Source organism: Geotrypetes seraphini, chromosome 17 (assembly GCF_902459505.1).
Source record: "Geotrypetes seraphini chromosome 17, aGeoSer1.1, whole genome shotgun sequence".
NCBI lineage: Eukaryota > Metazoa > Chordata > Amphibia > Gymnophiona > Dermophiidae > Geotrypetes > Geotrypetes seraphini.
In genome coordinates this window covers 9,679,955-9,700,516 of record NC_047100.1, presented here as the reverse complement: position 1 = coordinate 9,700,516, position 20,562 = coordinate 9,679,955, and the positions used below count along the sequence as shown (strand labels likewise).

At 41.6% G+C, this 20,562-nt stretch overlaps 1 protein-coding gene across 1 annotated transcript in view; it reads left to right on the top strand.

Annotated features, from left to right (window-relative positions):
* Positions 1-18,566, top strand: part of NUP210 (nucleoporin 210) — a 199,431-nt gene extending 180,865 nt beyond the window's left edge. The window contains exons 34-40 of the mRNA XM_033925716.1: positions 1,038-1,161; positions 4,479-4,625; positions 7,429-7,679; positions 9,555-9,771; positions 15,220-15,327; positions 15,416-15,487; positions 17,493-18,566. Of these exons, the coding sequence (XP_033781607.1) occupies positions 1,038-1,161; positions 4,479-4,625; positions 7,429-7,679; positions 9,555-9,771; positions 15,220-15,327; positions 15,416-15,487; positions 17,493-17,596 (1,023 nt within the window). The 3' untranslated portion in view covers positions 17,597-18,566. The remainder of the gene's footprint in view (positions 1-1,037; positions 1,162-4,478; positions 4,626-7,428; positions 7,680-9,554; positions 9,772-15,219; positions 15,328-15,415; positions 15,488-17,492) is intronic.
* Positions 18,567-20,562: the final 1,996 nt, after the last annotated feature.

The following is a 20,562-nucleotide window of genomic DNA, read 5'->3' as shown; positions in this document are numbered from 1 at the left end:
TTTGCCCCAATTGTGTCGGGGAGTCGGGGGGACAAGAGGGCTTGAGCTCCCTCTTGCCCCGATCGTGTTGGGGGTGCCGCGGTTGGCTGGGGCAAGAGGGCTTGAGCTCCCTCTTGCCCCGATCGTGTCGGGGGTGCCGCGGTTGGCTGGGGCAAGAGGGCTTGAGCTCCCTCTTGCCCCGATCGTCTCGGGGAGTCGGGGGGGCAAGAGGGCTTGAGCTCCCTCTTGCCCCGATCGTGTCGGGGGTGCCGCGGTTGGCTGGGGCAAGAGGGCTTGAGCTCCCTCTTGCCCCGATCGTGTCGGGGGTGCCGCGGTTGGCTGGGGCAAGAGGGCTTGGGCTCCCTTTTGCCCCAATTGTGTCGGGGAGTCGGGGGGGCAAGAGGGCTTGAGCTCCCTCTTGCCCCGATCGTGTCGGGGAGTTGGGGAGTCGGCGGGGCAAGTGGGCTTGACATCAGAGAAAGGGCGGGACCGCCGAAAGAGGAAGCAGCGCAGGGCTCACAGAAGGGCCGGGACTGCCAAGAGGAAGCAGCAGGACACCGGTAGGAGCTTCTACATGATGGGGGGGGGTCAGGAGGCTGTGGGGGTGCGAGCGGTCCTTCAGGGTGGGGGTGCGGGTGCGGGTGGGAGTGCATGCGAGCGGTCCTTCTGGGTGGGGGTGCGGGTGCGTGCGAGCGGTCCTTTGGGGTGGAGTGCAAGCGGTCCTGCGGGGGGGTGAATCGGACGTCGGGGGGGGGGGGAACTATGTTAAAAAAATTTTGTACAACGCGCAAGGTTATGCACGGTTTGTAAAAGTTGTGTATAACGCGCGCGTTATATGCGTGAAAATACGTTAAGTTTTAATCTGAGCCTCCTACATTTACAATGCTAGCCTGATAATAGAGGATGAAAGACCAGTCTAGCATATGAAATTCTTGCTAGCAAATAGAGATGTTTAAGACATAACGGAGAATATTATCAGCCCTTTCATACTGCATCCTAGCATAAGCTTTGTTAATTTGGCAGCCTTCACCAATTTGGATAATTTTCATGCATTTTAGATACAGATCTATGCACCGCAGAAGATCTCAGCCATGCATGTAAGCGGCGTGAAAAGCAGGTTACAGGGAATTGCGTCTTCAAAGGTTATAGTTATAGTTGGGGAGAAGAGCAATAATTTGAAAGGTACGTTTGATCGCTCATTTTCTCATTGCTTTTTTAACTTGAATGCTTTTCTTTATTTCTCGTTTGGGGCAAAGTAGTGCGCTACAGTGTTATTCTATTTAAATGTCCAGCCACAATGGCCACTTGAACAAATTGATGGTATAACGCCTTCAGCTAGTATACAGCCATCAGGGATTCAAGATAAGGTTAGATAAGTTCCTACTGTAAGGCTGGACTCAAATAGGGCACTGGTCTTTGACCTAAGGGCCATCGCATGAGCAGACTGCTCGGCACGCTTGACCACTGGTCTGACCCAACAGCGGCAAATCTTATGTTCTTATATGTTACCTGAATATATAAATGCATCATAAATTGCATTGTGGTGATGGGGGGGAAGAAGAAGAAGATGTAGGGTTGGTGGACAACAGAAATAAAAAAAAGAAAACCCGTGTGTCCTTTTATGCTGCTGAAGTACTGCAAGGCTGGCCTAGAGGTCATGGCAGCCATTTTATAGCGGCCTTATACGTGGACAGGAGCGTGTGGGCATCACTTCTGCTCATTTACCACCAGCCCACCAGGGATTCTTCAGGAATTGAGGATGATGGGGGGGGGAGGGGGAATTCTTTCCATTCTGAGGTAACCAGGCATCAGCCGATGTTTAAAGACTGATGCACGGTTTTCTTCACCACATGAAATTAGAGCAGCCTTTTTTTTTTTTTTTTTTGCAGCTTCGTAGCTAACTAGAGAGCTGAATATCACTGCTAGGTGATTGCTCAACCTAAACTCCGCCCCGGCTCACCCCTAATCTTGCTGGTTAGGGTTTGGCCATTAAGAGGCACTGTTCAGCAACACTATCCGGTTAACAGTCCCTGAAAATTGCTGCTTAGCCCCAGACAAGCAAATAAAATGGCCAAGGAGCACTTGGCCATTTAAATTGCTTTGAATATTGGGCAATAGGTTCCTTTTGCATAAAATGGGACCCGTGGTAAAATAACACGTGTAAGAAACTCTAGCTGATTGGGTGCAGAGTCTCTTTAGAAATGAGGTAAATTTTCTCTCCCCCTCCCCTCCATCGGAGGATCATTGCCAGTGTTTGGAAGCGCTCTGTGTGACTTAGGGCTCCTTTTACGAAGGTGCGCTAAGCGTTTTAGCCCACGCACCCGATGAGCGCGCGCTAGCCAAAAATCTACCGCCTTCGCAAAAGGAGCCCTTAGTTCTAATAGTGAGTGGAGCCCAAACCCTACCCCCTCTCTTTTTTTTCTAAACACAACATATTATGGGCAGATTTATTTGTACATACAGTGAAACCTCGGTTTACGAGTGCACCAGTTTGCGAGTGTTTTGCAAGACGAGCAAAACATTTGCAAAATCGGTGCCTCGGAAACCAAGCATGGCTCGATTTACGAGCACCCCCCCCCTCCCCCGCAATCCGGCATCCCCCCCGCCTCGAACCGGCACCCCCCCCACCACGATCCGACCCCCCCGACACAATTGGGCCCCCCCCCCCGCTGCTTCTTACCCTCATCTGGGCACTCTTGAAAATCAGCCTCCTCGTCTGCTGGGCCTTGAGCATCTGAGCATGCTCAAGGCCTGCGAGTTCACGTTCAGAACGTGAACTCGCAGGCCTTGAGCATGCTCAGGTGCTCAAGGCCCAGCAGACGAGGAGGCCGATTTTCAAGATGAGGGTAAGAAGCCCAGATGAGGGTAAGAAGCGGCGGGGGGGATGTCGGATCGTGTCGGGGGGGGGGGTGCCCAATCGTGTTGGAGGGGGTCGGATCGTGTTGGGGGGTGCCCAATCGTGTCGGGGGGGGTCGGATCGTGGCGGGGGGGGGGGCCGGATCGCAGGGGGGGGGCCTTCGAGGGGAGCAATGCCGGTTCTCCGGGGGGGGGGAGGGGGAACGCATCAAAGCGAGTTTCCATTATTTCCTATGGGGAAACTCGCTTTGATAAACGAGCATTTTGGATTACGAGTATGCTGCTGGAACGGATTATGCTCGTAATCCAAGGTACCACTGTACTTTAAAGCAGGTGCAAATCTATGCACCAAGAAACTAATCCTGTTCCCAAAGCTGGAGACCCTGTACGAACAGCAAGCGGTACACTAGATTTTAGATCTGCCCTCAAAATATAGTCAGACAGTTGTATATGAGCAGCCTTATACTGTACACAAGGAAAATTGTTTAATTGGTCTGTCTTGATTTTGCTACATTAAGAAATATGTCCACAGGAGAAGCAGTCAGTTAAATGGGGGGAGGTTAAAAATTGAATTAACCAAGAAATCTTCAAGGAATACTTGCTTTCTAACAGCAGGAACAAAAATGCTAGTTTTATATATTACTACTAGGTTATAGAATGAAGGAGTCTGAGGTTTGTTTGGTATTCAGTGGGTCTCTTCAAAATTTTGGGATGCCAATATTTCTCATAAAGTTGTAGCCCTTAAACAAGGCAGTATAAACAATAAACACATCTCTTTCTGTAAAATCCCAGTTTATACACATGTATTGTGGGTGAGATGACACATGGCACCAAAGGGCCTTCAACTATAATTTACTGCTGAGAGATAGCAGGATGTATAAAATGTTCTGTCCAAAATGACAAGAAGCTAAAGGAAAGTATCAGGAATTGTGATTCTTTTTCATACTGACCATCTTTATACCAGGGTCATTTCATAAATAATGCACACTATTTTTTTTTTTTTTTAATTTCCATGTTTTGTTTTGTTTTTTTCAAGTTTTTCTTTACAATCCTTCAACATAGTCTTCCTGCTTTGTAATGACCAAGTCCCAACGTCTGGGAAGCTTCATTATTCCATCCAAGACACTGTTTTAATTCAGTTGCCGAATGGCTCAGGTACCGGCGGAAGAAAGCTCTTCCAGAGATGCAAAACGATGTCCACGCGTAGGTTGTTTCAACTTTGGAAAAAGGTCAAAGTCTGGTGGTCTCATGTCTGGACTGTAGGGAGCATTACCTCATGCCGTATTCGTGTAGTTTTTCAATGACATTCCCAATGTGCGGGCGAGCGTTGTCGTGAAGAGTGATTGGTTCAGCCAAGAGCAACTGAGTTTGGGTTTTGTGCATTTTTCTGCGCTTTTTTTTTTTTTGCAAAAAGTCATGATAATGCACTATACAGAAATAGAGAAGAGGGGGAGGGGAGGTGTCCCATGCTTTCTTGAATTAAGAAATTGACCTTATCTCCACCACCTCCAATGAGAGACTGTTCATGCAAGTAAAAATGTGCATATATTAATAGAATGGCCTGATATCATATTATAAATTAGCAGCCATGTTTGAACAGAAAGTTCCAACTTTATTTTAATGAGCTTGATGTTTTTACATAGGAGTCTGTTCATCTACTCAGATTGAAGCTATTGAGGAACTACACCCAGAAAATGCCATCAGCTGCCATCTTCATTTTCAGTACAATGCATTTGAATTCCCACCAGATGATATTTTTACAGCAAGCCCAGGATTTGATGCAGTTGCAGGTAAGATCTCAAGCTTGAAGAGTTCATATGTGACAACTCTTTTATGGCCCCTTTTAGTAACAATTAGAATGCATTCATGGAATTAGCATGTGCTATCTGCCACCACAGTCCATTTTATTCGTATGCTGCCGCAGGCCTCATTTATACACATTAACACATGCTAACAGTTAACAGAACTTAACAAAACTGAAAAACCATGCAAAACATTAGTGTACCTCACAAACACTGTTTGCTCAAGCCTGACATTCATTAGGCTCCAGAATTCATTGATGGATGATGTGATCAAAGCAGTTTGCAATACAGTGTGTAAAAGAGGAACAAATTCCTAGAGGGAAAGTCTGTAAACCATTATTAAGATAAGACCTTGTGAAAGCTGCTGTGGAACTGGAGCAGTGTTTTGATGTTGTATTTTATAAGATTTCTGTGTACGCAGATTACTTGCTCACAGTTACCCTACCGTGGGGCATGTATAAATTGTGTGTGAGGATTTGTACACTGCTGGGGCTGGGGCTGGTTCTGGATCACCGTTTTATAAAGGTTTCTATCTTGCACATATGAAACAGTCATAAAATAAGCACCTTTTAATAAAATTGTCCCTTAGCAACAAAGTATGTAGCTAAGTTTTAGAAGTGTGCACATAAATTTAGGTTTGTTTATGGATTTTTTTATTTTTTGGCTAGCTTTGGAAAATGTTTTCAGTTTACTTCAGGAATAGATATGGAAACATTTTTGAATGCAAACAAGATCCAACAGGGTCTGCAGTACAATTACAGCAAGCAAAAACATAGGCTTATGTTTATTGTACCAAATATTAATGCAGTTACTGATATCACCTTGTTACAAACCAAGGGACCCGACACGGTCCGTGTTTTGGAGAACACGCCTTCTTCAGGGTCCGTGGTTAATAAGGTTAAGGATAAACCACAATAAAAATGGTGTAAAGCAAACACCTGTGTGGGTATGATCACGAGCCGGCAGTGCAATGCAAAAAATAAAAACTCAAAACGTGATATCAGTAACTGCATTAATATTTGATACAATAAACATAGCCTGCATCTTGTACATATTAGTCTGCAGTTTTTCTTTTGTTTTTTTGAATGCACATAAATCAACTTTGTGCACATTAGTTGGGCTTCAATGCTGGGAAGTGTAAGGTCATGCACCTGGGTAGCAGAAACCCGTGCAGAACTTATACCTTAAACGGGGAGACCTTGACCAGGACTTCAGCGGAACGAGATTTAGGAGTAATCATTAGTGCAGACATGAAATCTGCCAATCAGGTGGAGAAGGCTTCCTCAAGGGCAAGGCAGATGCTGGGTTGCATCCGTAGAAGTTTCGTCAGCAGAAAGCCTGCTGTCATGATGCCACTGTACAGGACCATGGTGAGACCTCATCTAGAATACTGCGTGCAATTCTGGAAGCCACATTACCGCAAAGACGTGCAGAGGGTTGAGTCGGTCCAAAGGATGGCCACCAGAATGGTCTCAGGGCTTAAAGGTCTCTCGTACGAAGCAAGACTAAACAATTTGCAGCTCTACACTCTCGAGGAACGCAGGGAGAGGGGAGACATGATTGAGACGTTTAAATACGTCACCGGACGTATAGAAGTGGAAGATAACATTTTCCTTCTCAGAGGCCCCTCAACCACAAGGGGGCACCCGCTCAAACTCAAGGGCGGGAAATTTCACGTCGACACCAGGAAGTATTTCTTCACGGAGCGAGTGATTGATCAATGGAACAAGCTTCCAGTACAGGTAATCGAGGCCAGCAGCGTGCCAGATTTTAAGAATAAATGGGACGCCCATGTGGGATCACTACGTGGGTCAGGGCAAAACATTGGCTAATCTTAAGGGGAGGGTCTATAGAGTGGGCAGACTTGATGGGCCTTGGCCCTTTTCTGCCGTCATCTTTCTATGTTTCTATTAGTTTAGAGGTTTAATAAGTGTCAAATTTATTTAGTGCATTCTTAATAACCATGCATAAAATGTTCTGCACTTGAAACCAAATAGCATCTTTGTGCATTCCTGTATGTTTTACTAGCTTTCAGACCCCAGCCCTGCCTCACTTTTCATAGGTTCATTTGTGCCTTTGTTACAGAGGTGGATTTCACCTTGTTTGCTTTTATAGGCTCATAATGTCCAGGGGTACTGTGCACCTCTCTAAAAGCATTCCCTACAGCTCATTGTAACTAATCCTAATTCTTTTGTTGAAGATGTATATTTTATTAATGTAAATCTTATTTATTAAATTTCAAATACAAACAAAATAGTGAAAAAAAATCATTTCAAATACAAGAAGAAAACCAACATTTACAGAGTTATATATTTTATTTATTGGGATTTATTTATTGCCATTTCATAAAGAGATTCACCCATAGTGGTTTAAAATACACTGAATAGTAATCAGGTGAACTTAAGTATTTTTTTTTTTTTTAATCTTGATTGATTTTCAAACTTTGATAGTGCAATACAACACACTATTAATTACACAAGTAATACATAAAACAATCATTTTCTTCCACCTTCTTCCCACTTCCTCATTTTTATGTTTTTTTAATCCATTGACTTTGTGTTTTAATTCAAACAAGAAGAAAGAAACCCAACCACCAAAAGATGCTGTGCTGCCTGCATAATTCAAAAAAAAAACCACAATTTCTCTTGTCAAGTAAAAAATCTCAAATAGTTCATGGAGACCAAACATCTTCCCAAATTAGAACTTCCTCATTTAGTTGCCGCTTTTTAGTAGGAAAAAGAATTAAGAGACATAGACTAATTAACGAAATGTATTTGTTCTCAATTTGCAGGCCACTACAGCTGTTCTATTACAATGCACAGGCTGACTGATAAGCAACTTAAAGACCTCAGCATGGGTAAGCCTACTCTCATAGTCACAGCTTCCATCCAGGGAATCCAATCCCCGGGAGAGCAGAGCAGTGCGGAAGTTCCATTTAATCCGGGGTTTTATGCTGATCAAACAGACGTCCTCTTGAGCAACCATTACCCGAGTGCTGATGTGAAAATATTTGGAGCCACAGAAATTCTCGACAATCTTGAGGTGAGCGATTCATTGGGGTTATGGAATTCCCTGTTTTTATGTACACTATTAAAAATCATAAGGAAATAAAATTATAGATCATTCATTCAAATTTGATTATTCAAGGAAATTGGGGGTTGGTTGTTTTTTTTTGTTTCTGCTGCTTGTGATTTGCATGCCAGTAATTATCATTTTCAGCAGATAATGAACCAGAGTTATATGAAATGAACAGGCCAGTATTCAAAGGGGCTTGCCTGGTTAGCGGGACCTGCTAACTGGAATTAGTAGCAGCACTAATTTGTTCAGTGCCCCAGTGGTCTGTGTATTTCGTCAGACCACTGGGGCACTATCCAAATGATGCTGTGCTAATCTGCTACCGGAGGATGTGATAAGCAGAAGCACGCTACAGGGCTTCAAAGAAGATCTGGACAGGTACCTGGAGGACAAAGGGATAGAGGGGTACAGATAAGAGTAGAGGTAAGGTTATAGGGATAGGATTACAGGTAATTTGTAAAATTAGTCAGAGACCACTGTTCAGGCAGTGGGCCTGATGGGCCGCCGCGGGAGCGGACCGCTGGGTGAGATGGACCTCTGGTCTGACTCAGCGGAGGCAACTTCTTATGTTCTTATGTGGGCAGAGCTAGGAAGGAACTGGCACTTTTCTGGATAGTGATTTTCATCTGTCCGAAGTCTGTGTGGATTGGCTATCCAGATAATGACTCAATATTGCTGCAAGCTCCAGCTCTTCGATGGCAGCACTGTCCAGATACTGCCACTATCTGAATGTTTCTTACCATGGTCAAATACGAACCCTGTTTTATATGTTGAAAGTCTGATCGAGCAGTAAAAGAAATTTTAAATAAACTTGAAACTTGACGGTGTTTAAAGAGCTGCTGCAGGCTCCACCCCAAATTATTTAATTAGTACTCCTAGGGGAATTCTGCACCACTGCACATTGTAGAATTCATGCAGAATTTGGAATGCCTTGCCAACTCATCTTTGAGTAGAGCAAAACCTAGTCACATTTAAAGGAGCCTTAAATGCTTTTTCTTCAAAGATGCATTTGAATATTGAATTTCCCCTCTCTATTTTTAGTTTCTAAAGATTCCAGCAATGAAGAATTGTTTTTCCCTTTTAGCCCTATTGTTTTTCCCATGTACGTTCTCTTTCCTTTAATTTATTATAATTCTACCCCCCTTTCCTCTTGTTTAATGTATGTGTTTTTGTGTTTATTAATATGTTTTTTGGATTTTGAATGTATTTTTTTGTTTTTAATTTGTCCTTCCCTTTAGTCTTATGTTTTTGTTAAGCTTCTAGTATTTGGATAGGCGTTTAATCAAATTTTAAATACACGTGATTAAAAAACTTCCTGGTGATTTGCCCTTTAAGGGTACCATGCAGCCTTGGAACCTTCAATATTTCTCTGTGTCCAGCAGATAGTGGCCATAATGAATTCTACCTAATGCATGTTAATTTCAAATTGTTGCTATTACTATATTGACTCACAAGTTTAAAACGTGTTTACATCAGTGATAATGAAAACAAGTTGATTGTCATGTTTGAAACATGCATAATCTCTTAGAAACAATCAGTGTTGGTCATCTAAGGACCTGATCTGCAATTAATTTGCTGAATTTGGCCCTTGCAGACCATATGTCCTTTTCAGGAAGGATAAATATTTTATGGTGTCTGAGTTTTAGTATGTACTGTAAGTTTTAAAATTGAAAAATGTTTTCCTTATTTGTACAGAATATTAATGATATGCCTTTTTGGTACTTTTAAATTCACTCTCTTTTCTAGCATGAAAAGGTAAAAATGTTTTTACTCCTTTTTTAAAATAATTAATATGAATTCAAAAGAGAATTGCCTTTTTGTAAGCCATCTTATTTATTCCAGGTTAAGTCCGCATCGCCCATGGTGAATACATTTGAGAGAGAAAAATCCTATGGCTTACCTAGTTTTGTAATATATACATTTAGTATATCAGATGTAAAAGTTTTAAGCCAGGGTTCCTTGTCAACTATCGTTACGGTATCGAGTATGCTGACAGAGCAGTCCATCATCATTCCAGTAACACTGATTTACTTAACGGACCGAATTACAACAGCTCAGTGTAAGTTTCTTCTATTTGTGCCTTTTCTGTAATGACTTTTGAATGTAGTGACCTTTTTTAATGGAGTTCTTTCTTAAAACATTGTTCTTAAAAATCATTTTTAAGATGATTGGTAGAATAGCGCTGCTCTTCAAGTACTGCAAGCTGGTGGGGTTTTCAAGATGAGATTAAGAAAGGGAGCAGAGAAAGCCCTAGTGGAGGACACATGAAGACATAGTAGCATGGTCCATCTAGTCCAGTGTATCGCAAACTGTGTGCCTCCTGAGATTTGGGGAGCAGGAGAAGCTCCAGCACTGGCTGACTGCCTACAGGACTTGCCTCTCACAACAAGAAGCACTTCCTGTAGGCAATTAGCTGGCACTAGTGTCTCTCCTTCTCTCCGGCCCTCTTCCCTGCCGGCACCTTCTGCTGGCGGCTCAGGGCCTGTCTGTGTGATGACATGCATGCGTTTGTGTGATGTCATCACAGCAATGTCTGCTTCTGGATGCCTAAAGCCGTGGCCACTACCTTAGTATGCCACGGCTCAACAAAGTTTGCTGGACACTGATCTAGGTGGCCAGAGTTGTATGTGCAGGTACCATTTCTTCATGCTTATTTATTTTTTTTATTTCTTCATTGTTTTATACCGTTCTCCCAGGGAAGATCAGAATGGTCTACATGATTTTTTTTCAAGTACTCAAGCATTTTCCCTGTCTGTCCTTCTGGGCTCACAATCTATCTAAAGTACCAGGGGCAATGGAAGAATGAAGCGAATTGCCCAGGGTCACAAGGAGCAGCGTGGGATTTGAACCCACAACCTCAGGATGTTAAGGCTCTAGCTTTAAGCATTGCACCACACACTTGCTCCCTGCCAATTGTGGGGCACAGACTAGAAGTCTGCCTGGCACAGGTCATGCTGCCTACTTTTGGAGTTGCCATGAAAGCCCACTCTAGCTTTTATCCTGGTATGTTGTCGCCCTTTACAGGACCCAGATCCTAAAAGCCTGCCAGGCACTGGTCTTATCTCTCAACTTCTGGAGCTGGTCCACCAGGGAAGCAAATTTTATTGTTTGCAATGTCACATCAAATATTGGAATTCCAAGAGGAGACCTGAAAAGCCTGTGTTTCAGTGATGTGCTTGCATCAGGGATCTAGAAAATCCAATTATTTCTGTGCTTGGCAAATTTACACAGTTTGTCAATGCCACAATAAATAATTAAGTGACCGACTTATTTTTTTAGCCCAAAAATGCTGCTCATATTGGATATGTCAACACAGTATTTGATGTACGATTGTGAATAATAACATTTGTTTCCACAGTGGGCCATTAGACAGTGTCTTGTGTTCTCTACCCTGGCCTTCTCTGTACCTTTGTTGTGTGTGTGTTTCTGTGGACGTTTTTCCTTCTGTGTTTTGGTTTTAGAGGTTTTCGAGGTGCACATACTGACTATGCATGAATGCATTTGCGTGCACTGCTTCCATTGTAACCCAAATTCACTTGCACATTCATTCTGGATAACCTAAAAACCTGACTGATTTTACGGATCTTTAGGACTGAGGTTTTATTCCCTTGCTGTTTTCTCAACCCAATCCTCAGGATACATCCAGTCAGATTGTAGGACACCCATAATGAATACGTTTGACATAGATTTACAGAGAATGAAGGTTAATGAATGCATATTTATCTCAATGATCCTGACCCTTGCAGATCTGCTTCTCTGTCCTTCTAGAGTGGTTAGGGTACCTTTTTACGTGTCATCCTTTACTGCGTCTTTTACAAAGCCATGCTAGCGGCTGCTGCGAGGCATCAGCCCTAAAGCCCTTTAAATCTCTATGGGCTTCAGGGCTGTTAGCACAGGGCAACCGCTAGCATGGCTTTGGAAAAGAGGCATTTAGTTTCTTGTTTTCATGGCTTGGTCTCTGCCTACCACTTCAAATTTAGAAAGCATTGATTTCACCCAGGAAACCTACTGGGAAGTAATGTGACTTTAAATAGCGAAGATTTTTTTTATGTGGGTATAAGATAAGGTCAGGACCCCTTAAAATATTCTCTCACTTCCCTTGCGGAATATCTATTTTATTTATCCCAGGAAGGATTGAAGACAAATTTGGTTATGACATTTATTTATTTAAAAAGTTTATATTCCGCTCTATCAACATTTCTAGACAGAGTCCAACAAACATACAGAATTTATAACAAACATTAAAACAGTAATTACGTAATAAACTTCAAAACATTTTTTTTTTTAAATCTAGAAGGTCAGCAATGATATACCTCTCTAAACAAAAACGTTTTGAACAGAGCAGGTCCCCAGTCTCACTCTGTCCTATGCTCTTGATATGCATGAAAAGCATTTTCCACATACAGCCACTTCTTCAAAAACCACCAACAATGTGCGGTTAAATGTGGCCAGTGCACAATTAATGAATCAACATTTTGAACCTCTGGACACTTTCCAACTGATATTCAGACCGCAGGAGACAGGTGGCTGTCTTCTGCGGTCCAAGGCGTAACCAGAAATTCAACACCGGCACCGTAATCAAGCCACTGCCATTGAATTTCCATTTTACCTTTGGCTGACTGAGACACATGGCTAAACCAATATTCATCAGCTGGCCGGCTAAGTCCTAGCAGCCAAAGACACACCTACTTTTTAGACAGCTCTGTTTTGCTGCTGAACTTAGTCGGCAAGCCGCCGTTGAATATTGGCAGATAGCCAGCTATGTGCTATTTAGGGTGATAAGGTGTGAATGGGGGCTTCTATACCACCTTTTTTTGTGGTTTTGGCTTTCAAAGCTGACATTCAAAGCGGTGGGCACCGGAGGATTGAGTGACTTGCTCAGGATCACAAGGAGCAGCACTGGGATTTGATCATGCAACCTCTGGGTGCAGAGACAGCAGCTCGCTGCTCTACCCCTTAGCCAGCCTGGATCCATACCCAGCTAACTAAATAGCCTGCAATATTGGGCCCTTTATCTTTGAAGCACCTTTACATTGAAGTTAGAGTACATGAATTGCAAACAGTAGCATCCTATGTGCTATATGCATGGTGGTTCTGGGCAGTGCTCAAGACTCACTCAAAATTTATACCTATAGTAGTTTTACGTATCAACCAGTTAATTTTCTCAGCTTCATCTATTCTCTGCATTTTGTTTCTGACATTGCAAAAGAGCCCTTACATTCTGCTTTAACCCTTTCAGGACCATAAGGATCGTAGGCCACTTTTTGTGGTTTTGACGACATTTTTATGGTAAAAAGGGCTTGCAGATGCCAAAAAATTGATTTTTTTTGTGAAATATCATTATTTTTATTTAAAAAAATCACACTTCTGGCTTATGGACAGTGTGGCAAGTGAATCTTCTCGTCAATCTGGCAACGACGCTAATGAATGAATGTCGGAACCAGTTTGTTTACATAAAGGCAGTATCCTATGGAATCCGTACATATCAAATTTAGAACTGTAGACTATCCCAATCAAAATTTATAGGATTTTAAAGTTATGGGACAAATATGTCCCTTGGTCCTGAAAGGGTTAAAAGGATACAGCCGCACATTCAGCTCAGCTATTTCATTGTGTAATCCAAAGAATTTAGGTCTTGTAGTATCTAAATGGACAATAACCAGTGAGTAAGCAGAATGGATTTAACTTTCAGGCAAGCCTTACAATTCAAAATATGGTTAAGGTTCATCAAATTAGGGTCATTGAAACACCTAGGCCAGGATTTTCAAAAAAACCACATTAAAAAGCGACAGTCTGCTAACGCAGCCGTTTTGACAGCGAATTGAAAAAAGCGAGACATTCTCAAAAAATGAGGTTAGTGAACAGCAGCAAAGATTCGCTAAATTTGCATGTGCCCATCGCTGGGCTGAAAAAAATGCGTAAAAAAAACCCAAATACTCGGATAAATCACCTCATCCAAGTATGTTAAATTCGATAAAAGATACCATAATAGTCTCTCTGCACACAAACAGCCCGCACAGACTTTTAGGATTTATGAATAAACTGCACACCAACATTATTACGTACCTCCACCGTGATTTGTTCATTTCTACTTGGATCGTGGAGATCTTTCTCCTGGTTTGTTTGACAAAAAAAAAAAACCAACCAAAAACACAACAACAGCGGGAGAGATGTTCAATCTCTCCCACTGCCAACCAACAACCCACCCAAACAGCGGGAAATATGCCAATTCTCTCCCACTGCCAAGAAAATTCCCTTGATAAATTCAAGTCTAAACTTAAGACCTTTCTATTTCAGGAAGCCTATCAAAACACAAGCTAGACATCGTCTTAGTTATTCATCAGCGCTTACTAAGAAGCAACCTCCACTCCCTATTTGATTTTTTTCCCTTCCACCTCGTTCCTCCATTTTAATTTCACTTTCAATCTAGATGTATTTATGAAACCTTCCCTCCCTTATTACCTTATGTATCAACTCCCTCATCACCCAGTCCTTTAAACAATTTAATTTAAATTTTTTTTCCCTTAATTATTTTAAATTGTTAATTTTAGCTCTGTAAACCAACCAGATACTTGTTGATGGCCGGTCTATCTAATTATAAATAAACTTGGAAATGCCTGTCACTGCCCGGCCACACACACCTCCTGCATCGGGAGAGATGCCCACTCTCTCCTGCTGCCAAGTGGCCCCCCACCATACAACACTTCCCCCCACCTCTGATGCCCCCTCCAGATGCCCCCTCCCTCTTACCTCTAAGTAGATGACCTGAGGGACACAAATTCCCTCCTCCCTGAGGGACACAGATTCCCTCCTCCCAGCTGGCCTGCGTCGTCCAAAATGGGCCTTCTACTCCCTACATGGACCAATCAGAGCCTCAGGCCCCTCCCCAGATGCACTGGGAAGGGGCCAAAGGCTCTGATTGGTTGGATGCCTAAGGTTTCTGGGCCATTCAGAGCTTTAGGCCCCTTCCTGGTGCATCCAGGGGAGAGGCCTGAGACTCTGATTGGCTCAAGTTGTTTAAGGCCCTTCTGCTGCAGGGGAGGGGTGTTGTGATGTAAGGGGAGAGAATGAGCATCTCTCCCCCTGCAACACAACATGGCTTTCTTAGCAGTCTCTGACACTGTCATGCCTTTACGGCATTCTTGGACCAGTCACTTATTTTTCTCGTCAAAAGCTGATGCCGTATTTCAAAAATGGCTCAGCATTTTTTTAAAATCCAGCGGAGGGCTCATTTCAATGTTGAAGAGCCCATTTGCATGTCATTGTCAGAGACTGCTAGAAAGTTTGCTGTTGACAGATAATCTGTTTAAAAAAAAAAATTCTTTATTGATTTTTAAATAACAGTGCACTCCAATGCTACAGATTTGCAGAAGAAAGCACTTTTCCAAGTTTCACATTGTCACGAGAGGCAACCTGCTCATTCTTTTGTATATATTGTGATAGTAGCAAAAGACTAATTTTACTTACTGTTTGAGAAATAACGGTTTCTTTCTCTGTCTTTTCCCAGTTGGCACTGTAGAAAGAGCAAGCTTCTTCCAACATTTCATTGACTCTTATCAAGTGATATTCTTCACACTCTTTGCACTGTTGGCTGGAACAGCTGTTATGATCATAGGTAGGAGGACATTTTTTTAAAAAAAAATTGCACTCATTTTTCTCAACTTTAACTTTTTTGCTAGATTATTAATTTCTGTCTTTCCCAGGCTTCCATTCAGTTTTCTCACCAAAAGAGCCAACTTTCTACCCAAGGACATTACCTCAGTCTACCCATAATAGTAAGTTTAAAATACCCTTAAATAAAATCTGTAAGCTGTTATAATCATGTTAGCCAACAAGGGGTGTACAGTAGCTATCAATGTGGGCTACCATTAAGGTGTTATTTTACTGTGGACTCATCCTATGTATGCAATGAGATCCAGCTAGAAATAACTGGGGTGAACAGTACAATAACATGTCTTAACAGGAGCCTACACTAATAACTTCCCCTAAGGCCTGAAATTGGTGTTTCTACGAAGAAACTTTTTTTGTCATTCTTTAAGGTTAATTTACTATTTCATTTTGTGATACTTCATCATTCTATATATAACAGCAGTGTAAAATTTTGCCATTCAGCTTTTTCAGTAACCTCTTGCAAGTGGATAAGAAAAATAGGATGGAATGAAAATGTTTTGTAGGCAGCTTTTTCCAGAAGAAACTGATAGAGCAGCTTATAACAAAGAAAAGTAAAGCCATGAAACTTGCCCCAAAGCTGATCAGGGTAGGCATATTTGAAGTGTGGGAGGAGTGTTGTGAACTGAGGGGGGAATAAAGGGTGCAGGTCTGGGAGATGATTGGGTAGGAGGTAGTTTAATTGATTAGATTTTAGTGCTTTAAGTTGGACAGATCCTTTTTATTGTTGAGTTGCCTGTGGGAGGTGATATGTTGGGTTATATGGGAGGGGTTGTTGGTTTATGTTATGATGTCTTTATTGTACTATTACTTCAAACTAATTGCTGAGATGAGTAGTCAAGTTTCTCTACAGTAAGATCTCTGCTTGCATTCTTTTTCTCCACACATAGTATAGAAGAGTCACTCCTCTTGTGTATTTCTCCTTTACCACAAAGTCCAGCTTTATTGCATCGAGATTTTATTTGGGAGGGATAGGAATGTCATAGTTTCATAGTTTATTTAAAATTTGATTTCTCGCCTATCCTGAATTCTAGGCAAAAATACAATGATAAAAAAATGGAGAATACAAAAATTAGGACAAAGACATATGCAAAAAAAGACAGTCAACAGAAGGGAAGGAGGAGGAATTTCACTACAGTCAAGGAAAGATGACACTGATGGAAAGAACAATGGGAATAGGGAAACGAATATTATACTGCTGTATCTCTTTAGCTTGGAAACAGAGAATAAGGGAAGAGAAGAAAGAGGGATAAAGAGAAAGATAAATGTTTGGCAGTGATTTTAAGAAGGGAACATTAATGTTCAAAAGCATCTTTAAAAAGAAAACATTTTAATGCTCCTTTGAATTTTTCTAAATTAGTTTCCAATCTTATGTGTAAAGGTTTCAAATTGTGGGGGCATCACAGAGAATGTTGTCCAAGGTGATCACAACTGCTTCATCTCTCCATAATTCTGTCGAGCGGTTTCTGGCAGAGCATTGTTAGTATATCTCATTCACTAGAAGATCTGTAAATGCTACCTTTTTTGTGCCGCCATACAATTTTTCCTAACATCGGTATTCATCAAACCTATCCAGTGAAGAGAATGTGTGACCATTTCCAGAAACAATATGTGCCTTTGCCTGTTTTCCCTGCAGGCCTTGAACCATCTTGTCCACTGTCCTGTGCTGTGATTCGCAATAATTTCTCCAGTTCAGAGTGTATGGTGTTGCCTTTAATTCTATGAATCTGTGAGAGATGAGAATTGCAATTATGGTTTTGATTGACCAGCAAGTTCAACTTTATCAACTGTGAGCTGGGACACTGCTGTGGTTCTAGTAGAATCTCTTAATTAAAGCCCTTTTTTTAAACTTGACACATCCAGATCTAATTACTGTGTTCATGGCAGCAAATAGATGTACCATTGGGATCCATCCAGCTGATCCTCTTTGAAGAACCACAACTAATGTTCTTGGGATATATTTATGTACTGACTCCGTTATATGCAGTATATACCTCATCCATATTCATTGACGTTGACTTAAAGAGAGCCCACTAGCAGATAATTAAATATTGACCAGATTGTATATTTACATCTAGAAAAGACCCTAATTTTTTTTTTCTTTCTCTCAAGGTTTTACAGGCTTATCTCCAGTGACTCCTTTTGGTTATCCGTCATCAGAAAGAAAAAGAAGCCCTCCATCCGGACTCTGGAGTACAGACTATGCCACCCGTTAAAGTTTGACTTGACTTAAAAAAAAAAAAAAAAATCACCATTACCAGGGCTTGCACTTTGTTAAATAATAATTGTGCCTTTGCAAAGAATGTGTTGCTAATTTTATCAGAATTGTGTTTGCTGATATTCAAGATGAGTGTGACTTTTTTTATGCATTTTTTAAGAAATTGAACTCATTTTTTATTTGGGTATTTTTTTATAAAAATTTTTTTTTTTTCATTTTCCTGTTTTTAAAAAAAACTGATTTATGCAATGACTTGGTAATATGTGGTGTTTATACTATAGTAACTTTCTTCCATGGTTCAAAATTTAGCAGTATAGTCAAGAGTTCATTATATTTTTCATTTGCTTCCTGTGGAAAGTAAACATTTTATTTTTCAGAGTTAATGAAGGCAAAACAGGTAGTGTGCAAATATTAATGTGAAGTGTTTTCAACAGATGAAAATTTTTTTTTCTCATTCTGATTATACAATATCAATTTGACTCAGGAACTTAGTGCACTGATACATTTTTTCACAATATAATTAAGGGCACCTTTCACAAAGGTGCGCGCGCGCGCTACCCGAAAAACTACCACCTGCTCAAGAGGAGGCGGTAGCGGCTAGCGTATGCGGCATTTTAGCATGCACTATTCCGTGTGTTAAGGCTTTAACGCACCTTCGTAAAAGGAGCCCTAAATCTTTGAATTGACAGTGTCCCGCAAACTTTCTGAAGCCGCAGCGTACTAAAGTCAGTGTTGTGGCTGGAGGGCATCCAGAAATGTGTGGATGTCAGAGCGATTGTCGCACGCAAGTGTGGCGACATCTGCGCATACGCAGAGCCTGCTATTATTACACTGGTGCTGGAGGAGGAGAGGTGCCGGAAGACATGCAGCGAGAGGCATGTCCTGTAGGCGGTGACGAGATGATCACGTGCCAGACGCCAGCATGCCGACACTCCAGCACCAACAATTCGGCGCAAGACAGAAGCGCGCGGGGGAAAAAATAATTTTTAAAGAGCTCCCCCCCACTTTATTGGTTAGTGTTCGCGCTGCCGTTGCGGGAGGGTGTGGGGGTGAAACCCCCCCACATTATAGAGAAAACTGAACTTTTCCCGAAAAAAATCAGAAAAAGTTCCATTTTCGCTATAATGGAGGTTTCCAACCCCCCGAACCCCCCTCCAACAGCAGCGCGAACACTAACCAATAAAGGGGGGGGGGTTTGCCACCCCAAACCCCCCGTCGGAGCTCTTTAAAAATTACTTTTTCCCCCGCACGCTTCTGTCTTGCCGAATTGTCGGCGCTGGATTGTCAGTGCACTGGCGTCTTGCGCGCCACTGACCATGAACCCCTGTAGGCAATCAGCAAGCACCGGTGCCTCTCCTCGCGACATTGCATGGCATACCCGGAATCTCGCCACGGCACACTAATTTGCTGCTAAACACAGTTTGCAATACACTGCCATAGATAAAGCTTCAGGAACTGTGAATACAATATTTTTTGTAAGCAAGAAAAGTATTACTGTGACTTCTCACTGTGCAAATGTATTTCCATTTTTGTTTTATGTAATTAACCTAATTTGGTTAGAATGTTAAAATAGAGTATTGTCTTTTAAGTTTTACATTTGAGTGAATATGTATTGAGAAAACTTTGTATTTAAGTGAAATACAAACTTTTTAATATAAAAAAAAAATACAAATATACATATGCATACTCCTGTTTTTAACATATGGGTTCTTTAATTAAGCTGTGGTAAAAAAGTGACATTAGTGTGCCCTATTGCAGGTCTTTCCTGTGCACAAACTACCATTTTTACTGCAGCCGGCAAATGGCCAATTTTCTGCCTTTTGCATTAATGGTCATGCGCACTTACACCACCTATTTTGTAGGCGGTAAGGGCATTAAAATAAATTTACATTTTTAACACACGGTTTGCACGTGCAAATTTGAAAATTACCACAAGATGCCTGTGCACGGCTTATGGTATGCCATTTTTGTTTATAGTTAGAGCCAAATTCTATATATGGCAACAAAAACTTGGCACCGATCAACATGGCGCTTAGCATGATAGTATAAAAGTTTCCCACTATATATATATAATTGTGCTTAGCGGCTGTATGTGGCATAACATTTAGGCCAAGGAAAACCAGGCCTAAATGCCTGGCGCCTAATTTTTAGGAATGCCCACAATCCACCCATGCCCCTCTCCAGGCCTCATCCCCTTTTGACGTTCACACACTAGAAGTCACACGTACCACTAATATGCCTGCCTAGTTGTGCGCATAATTTCTAATTAGTGCCAATTGGCATCAATTATTAGGTATTGCAAATTACTGGTGTTGTTTGGCTTGGTAAACAATTAAGTTGTGCATGCAAATTGGCTGTGCACTAGAGAAAACCACAGCTTAGTGAAAGGACCCCATAGTAACATAGCAGATCCTGGTACAAGGAAGACCCGTGTGGCCTTTCTGGTCTGGTTAGTTCGGAGGCAGCTTTAATTTCCAGGGCTGTGGAGTTAAGCTGGAAACGAAATGAAAAGCTAACAAAATTATAATATATGGTACATTTATCATAGTGTTCTTTTATGTTCAGGTTCTTTGTTCAAAATTAAAATATATTTTGTGGTCTTAGTCCTGCTTATGTACATAAAGAAATATTCTATTCTGCTTTTGTAATCAATCAAATTCCTCTTAAATTTACTAAAGCAAACATGGTGGGAATGACTAAGTAAATAGAGGGGAATGTCTGATGCCGGTAGATATCCATGGGTTTTCTGTAATTTTAAATTGAAAATCTGTCTACATTTTTCATTTCTGGATGAAACTGGATGGTGTTATCCTTATAATTTGGAACCAATCTTTAGGTTTTTCCTTCCGCTTTACCACTAAGTTACCACATTACCTCACTGACTTGGAAGATTGTATTCGTTTTTTGGCATTTATATCATCTCAGCATTCATGGACTCCTGACACAGGCGATAATGTCTCTATA